General features: G+C 43.8%; 1 protein-coding gene across 12 annotated transcripts; it reads left to right on the top strand.

The window, feature by feature from the left end:
• Nucleotides 1-1,033: 1,033 nt before the first annotated feature.
• On the top strand, nucleotides 1,034-7,462 carry LOC124009158 (TOX high mobility group box family member 4-A-like). Of its 12 annotated transcripts, none has more exons than XM_046320690.1 (10): nucleotides 1,099-1,119; nucleotides 3,056-3,115; nucleotides 3,186-3,251; nucleotides 3,392-3,685; nucleotides 3,792-4,046; nucleotides 4,185-4,535; nucleotides 5,181-5,261; nucleotides 5,410-6,180; nucleotides 6,273-6,449; nucleotides 6,578-7,462. In XM_046320690.1, the coding sequence occupies exons 1-10, from the start codon at nucleotides 1,114-1,116 to the stop codon at nucleotides 6,815-6,817; spliced, it is 2,301 nt and encodes a 766-aa protein (XP_046176646.1). In that variant the 5' UTR covers nucleotides 1,099-1,113; the 3' UTR covers nucleotides 6,818-7,462. The 12 variants fall into 12 exon arrangements, with proteins under 12 accessions (XP_046176651.1, XP_046176650.1, XP_046176649.1 ...); XM_046320689.1 differs by having other exon boundaries at nucleotides 3,389-3,685; XM_046320686.1 differs by lacking the exon at nucleotides 1,099-1,119 and adding an exon at nucleotides 1,143-1,829.
• The last annotated feature ends 193 nt before the right edge of the window (nucleotides 7,463-7,655 follow it).

Below are 7,655 nucleotides of genomic sequence, written 5' to 3'. Positions count from 1 at the left end.
ACAATCTTGAGTTTTAAAAAGGATTAAATGGAGATGTATATTTGGGAAAATCCCACGTTTGTGAAGGCGGAAACCAATGCCCCAGGTCGCTGGTTTTCAGGGTTCGGACCTGAAGCGACTTTTTCGTATGCAGGTAAGGAGAATTTACGCAGCAGGTTAGAATAATTAAGGTGGCAGGTTGAGACTTTGGTTAAGGTTGGTGCTTTGTTAACCTACTCCTTCTAGTCACAGGCGTTTTTCAGGGGACACGAACAGTGTAAAGGTGCTATACCAGATATCCATCAAGTGGACATGTGCTCTGACATAAATAAGCATGGTGCTGGTCACAATCTATTTACGTTTATAAGTGGTCACCGGAAAGCAGTCTAAAGAGAAGAGTTGAATCTGGCGTACCTTATCTGGTTCCTATACTGGAGTGAATTTTCTCCTGCCTTTTCAAGCCCCAATGAGACTTTTAGAAATGTCTTTAGTGTGAGCGGGCTGCCATGTTTCTTAAATTCTATCAATGAAAATTCTATCAATTACTCGCGACCGGCATTGATTGCATAACTGGTTTTCGTTCTATATGGCTTTATAACAAACCCACTATCTCTCCATCTCAGAAGGTGGCCCTCGCGGGCCAGACCACCAGCTCGGGCCATCCGGGCACGGTTCTTCCCCCGGACGACTAGTTCTCGCGGCACCGAGTGACACTGATATGCTTCGGGCTCCAATTCATGTGCTATAGTTGCAAGTACTGGTATGTATTAGCTCTACTGAATATTCACCCTCCCATTAACGTTATATTGAATTATGTTGGGCAATATTTGTTGGGGTTACTTTAAATGGGCAACTCGTTATTCAAGATGACAATGAAAATAGTGAATAAAGTATATATATTTTTGAACAACCCCCTTATTGTTCTATTTTACTTAATTTGATTGTGAATTGTGTGTTGTAAATAGCATTCTTATGGTATGTTTTGTTATCAAATACATTATTACCGATGATAACCAGTAAATAAGGCCAACGGAATCTAAGTGACGTCATTTCCCAGAATCAAGGAAACCCGGAAACCAAGTGTATCAACTAAAACAATTAATTAGAAAATAAGTGGACCGATGTAGTGCGAGGATGGAGGTAAGAGAGAGGATAAGAAGCGTAGGAATTTGTAAAAATGTTTTTACTGAAAATTGAGTGTGATTAAGTCTACTGAACGCCTTGATATTTTGTACCGTCTTTCCACTTTTAATAGCCTTCAGTCTATGCTAAGAATTAGCCACGCCAGGTAGCTTGTTAACCAAAACTTCCCCAACACTCATTTTTGACACGTCCATCATGCTGGTTGTCATTTGTAAAGCTGATAAACAACTATCACAGCTATTATCACACCACGTTTTTACTATGACAATATTTAGCTAAGTACAGTAGTTATAGCCTCCCTGTAAACAAGGGTGTATTCATTACGCCTATACTTAGGCAAAACTTTTTCGAAACCTATTCAGTCTGTTGGTGTAAATGAGGTGGTTTCCAGTTTCCACTATCACACCAATCCATTCCTTGATAATCCACGAGGGGGTGTACAGTCCTCTTTTAGGACAATGGTGACATAATTCCAATTTGACCTCTATCCCAACTTCCTAGACATGTTGGATAGATCTCAGCAGAGTTATATATCGACGTCCAGTAGAGTGAGATTTGACGATAGACGTTCCAGCGATATTTCCATCAAACTATTTAATGAGAGAATCCTGTCTGCCATCAAGAGCGTCGAGTCATTTACTCACTGGACAATGGGTGAAATACCAGTGTACAGTCGCAGCAGCAAGATTGCTGACCTGTTGCCACAAGTAAAGGGCAATTTATTTAATCTTTACCTAAATACCTTTGTTTATTTCCCCCTTTTGTACTTTAACTATTTGCACATCATTATAACACTATATAGACACATGACATTTGAAATGTATTTTTCTTTTGAAACCTGTGAGCGTAATGTTTACTGTACATTTGTTTATTTCACTTGCTTTTGCAATGTTTACATGTTTCCCATGCTAATGTGGCCCTTTGAATTTAAATGTATACTTTTGAGGAGATGGGAAATGTATGCGTCGGCAGTGTGCGGAGCATTCTGGAATAAGGAGAGCTCTCCTTCAATTAGTGAATAGCAGTCAATTGGGCACTAGCTCAAAAACCAAACATTAGCAATTTCGTCAAGAAGTACAACAATGCAAATCTTTTCCGACATATAAATAACGTGTTCTCTGTGATATCGTATAGCTTTGGAATCGTAACATTACGTACGTTCGAGCAAAATAAGCAGGTTTCTCAACCTGATTTTGAGAAGCGATGGCGTGGCGATTAGCTTTGCAACAGTGTTGACGCAGCATGACAACGTGAACGCGATTGGTCTACAGGCTGCTTGGTGACGCGTTATACGTTCAGTTCATTGACCAATGGGATTCTTTTCTCCTCTTTCTAATATATCTGCCTAAAATTAGTGGTCGAGCTTGCTGAGTAGGGACCGAATGAACCCTATCAACGTGATTTTGACACATCGCTTATAGCTAGCTAAATATCATACGGGCACATTTAGGTTCTTATGGGGAACAAAGATTGTTCCCATAATTAGTTAAAAATAACAGCAAACGTGAGCTAAATCGGAATGATTCCCTGGAAGCTATCATTAGCATTGTTGGCTAGCCTGCCAGCTGGTTAAGTACTTTTAATTAATTTTCGTCAAATACTTAATTAGCTCTCTGATAATGCTGAACAAATCCTTTACTTGTAATGTAATTTTGTAAATCAAAGTTACCTAGCTAACATTTATCAGCTTACATATATTGATGTACAGCTAGTGGTTAGCCAGCTAGCACACCAGTTAAAGTGAGGCGATTGATTCGTCTCCTTTGGCATGATGGTGCTCTCTAGCTAGTTTGGAGTTCTTATTATAGCTCAGTGGCTAAGAGACTGCATCACAAAGAGCTCACCACTCTTGGTTGTTAAATTGCACAATTTTGATTGGTATGTCACGATGGATCTTCATTTTTACTCTGACCTCTCTGATGGCACCGATCAGAATGCCGACCAGGAGTTCTTGGAAGCACAGGGTTATAATGGATACGACCCAGTTAACAAGGTATGGGGCCTATTTCTAAACAAAAAAGCGAGACTATTCACACAACATGAAAACAATGTGTGTTTTGCAGTTTCCGGGAGGCAGTGATACTTACCTCACCATCTCTGGGGCAGGTCATCCTTTTCTCTCCTCTGAGGTGGGTGTCATGATCCTCAAAGCCTGCACACATTCCACAATGCGTATTATTCACATTGTGCAGTGTATTCACACCAAAAATGTTCATGTAATCGATTTGTCCCATTAACAGTTGTCCTTCTCCTTCTCTCTGTTTAGCAGACATTCCATACCCCCAGTCTTGGAGATGAAGTGTTTGAGATCCCTCCCATCTCCCTGGACCAGGACTCTGCCCTCAGTGTGGGGGACGAGGTGTCCCATTTTGGGGAACTATCGGGAGGAGCAGGGGGTCCTTCTGGGGTTGGAAGCCTGGCGAGGAATGCTGTGGTGGGGGGCAATGACCCCTCCTTTGCCTCCACCTATGTGAACCCAAACTCTCAGGGCCTGGAGCACCTGAGTCTTAGGGTGATGAGCCAGTCTGGAGGGGGGGCCCTGCTCAGCTCAACACTGGGTGTGGTAAGTGGTGTACTTATGAATACTACTAGAAGACTTTCTGCATCAATGTTTTTTTCAAATTGTAATCCTTTAAAACTTGTGAAAACTCCTGTCTTTGTCTCTCTAGGAACTTGGCCACTCCATTGGCTCCCATTTCAGCAGCTCCTCTCCAATGACCATTGATGTCCCACTTGGTGACATGAATCATGGCCTATTGGGACACAATCAGCTAACCACTATTGATCAATCAGAGTTGAGTGCCCAGCTTGGGCTTGGTCTTCATGGCGGGAACATTCTGTCCCGTTCCAAGTCCCCTGACCAGCTGTCTGCCACGCCTTCTCCAGCAGGCTCTCTCCAGGATGATGACATGGATGACTTCAGGGTGAGTGTCTGTTTGTATGTTTATTTATATGTATAGGACTTGTTGGTTTGTCATGTGTTGCTGAAGTCTTGCTAAGTCAACTGATCTGGCCTTGTATCTTTCCCTGTCTCTCTGTCCACTGGTCCCACTGTCACCCAGAAGAGTGTGCTGGTTGACTCTCCAATGTCCCTGTCGGTCTCCCCTGCAATTCTCTCCCACCTCTCCACCATGCCAGGCTCTGCCCCCATGCTCTCCTCCATCTCCCCTGCATTAGTGAGGCGCGGCGGGGGAAAGCCGGCCATGGTGGCCGCTACGGCAGGGCCTGGAGGAGGGAAGAAGGGAAAGAAGAAGAAAGACCCCAACGAGCCCCAGAAACCTGTCTCTGCGTATGCCCTGTTCTTCAGGGACACCCAGGCTGCCATCAAGGGCCAGAACCCCAATGCCACATTTGGAGAGGTGTCCAAGATCGTAGCCTCCATGTGGGACAGCCTTGGGGAAGAGCAGAAACAGGTATACAATACACACTTTTACTAAAAGATATACCGTAAAACTTCAATGAATAGCCCAGTTGCTTATTTACAGGGGTGGCAGGTAGCCTAGTGGTTAGAGCGTTGGGCCAGTAACTGAAAGGTTGCTGGATCGAATCCCGAGCTGACACACATTCTGCCCCTGAACAAGGCTGTTAACCCACTGTTCCCCAGTAGGCCGTCATTGTAAAATGCCTAATTAAATAAAGGTTAAATGTATTAGTCTATTTTCTAAACGCCCACAGCTTATTCGTTGCGCTTTGTGCCCCCTGTAGTTGAGCCCGAGCATGTCAAACCACACAGCTGTCTGATCCATGGCAATGATGTTGCTTTCCTTTATCATCTTTTGCCAATCTTTACGTTACACACTGCAGGAAACACGTAAACAATTCATTCGAACCCGGCGTTTATTTGAAACAGGAATTTATTTGTTGAAATGACGGGGCTGATGCCCGGCTATTAAAAGGGACAGGCGGCTATTTGAGACTGCGTTTCATTGAAGTTTTACAGGGACACTTAAAACAATTGAAGGACATTGTGGATAAAAGGATATACTGTAATTCATGTAAACAGGATTGGTGTTTACTCTTGTCTTCATCTACATAATTATACCCTCCATCACTATTAGGTGTATAAGAGGAAGACGGAAGCAGCGAAAAATGAGTATTTGAAGGCATTAGCAGCTTACAGAGCCAATCAGCTTTCACAGGTAAAATCTCTAGGCCTGTCTTTGCTTAGAAATCGTGTGACTGTAGCCATGACAATGTTATATTGAAAATATTGTCATTTCTCAAATGTAATATACTCTAATCTCACCAATTCAATTAATTCTATATATTTTACTGTGTTCTCTTTAGCCCTCTATTGAGATGATGGACACGGCCTCTTCACCACCACCTCCAGTGCCTGAGCCAGTGAATGTGGCCCTCCTGGCTCCCACCCGCCCCTCCCGCCTCCCACAGCACAACCCTGACCAGAATACCATCACCAACATCTGCACCTCCAACATCATTCTGGACGTCCCCCAGGTCACCACACGCTCCCGCACAGGGGCTCACAAGCCCCTCACCCTGGGCCCCACAGCCACCCCGACCCTGATCCCAAACATCACAGCCACCCTGACCCCCACCATCACCAAGATCATCATCTCCAAACAGATGCTCCAGGCCGGGGCTCAGCTCCACCAGATCCCCACCTCCATGGTGACTGTGCTCCCTGGCGGTGTGCGCACCCTGCTTCCCTCAGCCCCACGCCAGCCCCCACCTCTACAGCAGATGCAGCATGCCCCTCCTCCCCCACGGCTCCAGCAGATGGTACACTCCCCAGCCCCGCCTCCCCTCCAGGCCAAGCCCAGAGGAAGTGCTGGACCTGGGATTCCTGTGTCCATCACCGCGACACCTCCCCCTCCACTACAGATCACGATAGTCCCTGCTTCTTTGCAAGCAGACGCATCCTTGCCCATTATTGTTACGACAACAGCAACCGCCAACTCAATTTGTGTCACCAATTCCACTGTACCTACATCTGCTTACTCCACCCCTACAGTGGCTCTGCAATTGGCGAAGTCCACTGACTTGACGGCCAGTGCAGATGAGGATGCGGTTACGGAAGAGTTCACGTCAGGAGAGGTAGGCTGAGGTTTTTCTTTGTAAATTGACCCAATGTGCATGTTAAATATGCTTGGTGTTTCAATCATCAACTTTTCCCTATTTTTCTTTAGATGGAAATGGAGTTCAATGTGTCTCCAGGTGCCACTGATGTGGCTTCTGGCCCTCTGACTATGTGTGTGCGCGCAGGATGCACCAATCCTGCAATAGAGAGCACGGACTGGGACAAAGAGTACTGCAGCAATGAATGTGTCGCCACTCACTGCAGGTGTGTGGGTTTGTATTTAAATGTATGTGTTCCTTTATTTCTGTGAGGAAGGTTGATGTTGTTTTTGGGACATTTAAATGAAAGTGGTGTTGGAGTAGAAAAGGGAACATGTTAACTGACTTAAACACTTGTCTCCTTTCTCTCCTTCAGGGATATCTTCATGGCCTGGTGCTCCATCAGGAATCACAACACCATGGTTGTCAAGTAAAGACCAGCATTACCCAGACAAAGGGAGGAATGTGTCTTGTTGGGTTGAGTGATAACAGGCCTACGGTAGACCAATTGGGGCGAGAGGAAAAGATGGAGTTCGGAGGGGAAAAGAAAAGCACAGTGTACCACGAAGCGATCCATTGGAAATCATTTATGAACATTACACATTGGATTCATTGACAAATTCCTGGATAGTTGAGACCGTGGCCGAGATGTTTTTATGTTTTATTGTTTGGACGTGTATACCTTTTAACAGGTCTAAGTCACACTGATAGTGTTAGAGGAAGTAGCCCGTATGAAGGGACCTAAAGTCATAGTGGGATTCCAAAGGGTTCTATTCCAGAGGGTACATTGGAACATAGTGCCACTAGTTTTGACAAAGCTTCATTTGATAGGTTCATTGAAATCAGGTTTGACAGAGAGAAATTGGGATACAATATTTTTTGTGAGCCATGGCATCCAAAAGCTTAATGAAGTGTGCTATCTTAACTATTTGGATAAACATATATTTGATACCCACCTTTTTTTTTTTGGTTGCCTTTAGGTCCTTGAAAAACATTTGTCAGTCTCTCTTCTTTCTAGAGAAACAGAATCAGGAAAATACAAAACATTTCAGTGAAACTGAAAATATGTGATTTGGAGTAGTGTATCATACAATACTCTTGTTTTCTTTTTACATTTAGTTTAGTGCCCTCTAGGGCCAATACTCTTACTTTTTCATTACTCTGAAGGAAATGTTCACTGTGTCCGTGGTGAGTAAACATCAGCAGAAATCAAGGTCAATTTGTTATTACATTTTTAATAAAAGAGCGATGAAGATATGGAGCTCAAACTCTGGTCTCATTTATTGTGAGTATGCTTCAATCAAATCGGACAACAGACAGCATTTCAGTAAGTCATTTCTGAGCCTCACTGTATAATGCATTTCCTTAATACATCCTTTACAATAGACAAGCAATAATTAAATACACCGATATTTGTACATAAGCAAAACATTAAATCAAAATACTATGGATTA

Source organism: Oncorhynchus gorbuscha, linkage group LG22 (assembly GCF_021184085.1).
Source record: "Oncorhynchus gorbuscha isolate QuinsamMale2020 ecotype Even-year linkage group LG22, OgorEven_v1.0, whole genome shotgun sequence".
NCBI lineage: Eukaryota > Metazoa > Chordata > Actinopteri > Salmoniformes > Salmonidae > Oncorhynchus > Oncorhynchus gorbuscha.
The sequence above is the reverse complement of the archived record's forward strand: the minus strand, read 5'-3'. Positions and strand labels throughout refer to the sequence as shown.

Excerpts from the sequence above, each read along its gene's own strand:
- LOC124009158 (XM_046320684.1), top strand. The coding sequence starts at position 1,626 with ATGTTGGATAGATCTCAGCAGAGTTATATATCGACGTCCAGTAGAGTG. Across the intron at positions 4,047-4,184 it reads ATGACATGGATGACTTCAGG|AAGAGTGTGCTGGTTGACTC; the intron begins GTGAGTGTCTGT and ends ACTGTCACCCAG. Across the intron at positions 6,450-6,577 it reads GTGTGGGTTTGTATTTAAAT|GGATATCTTCATGGCCTGGT; the intron begins GTATGTGTTCCT and ends TCTCTCCTTCAG.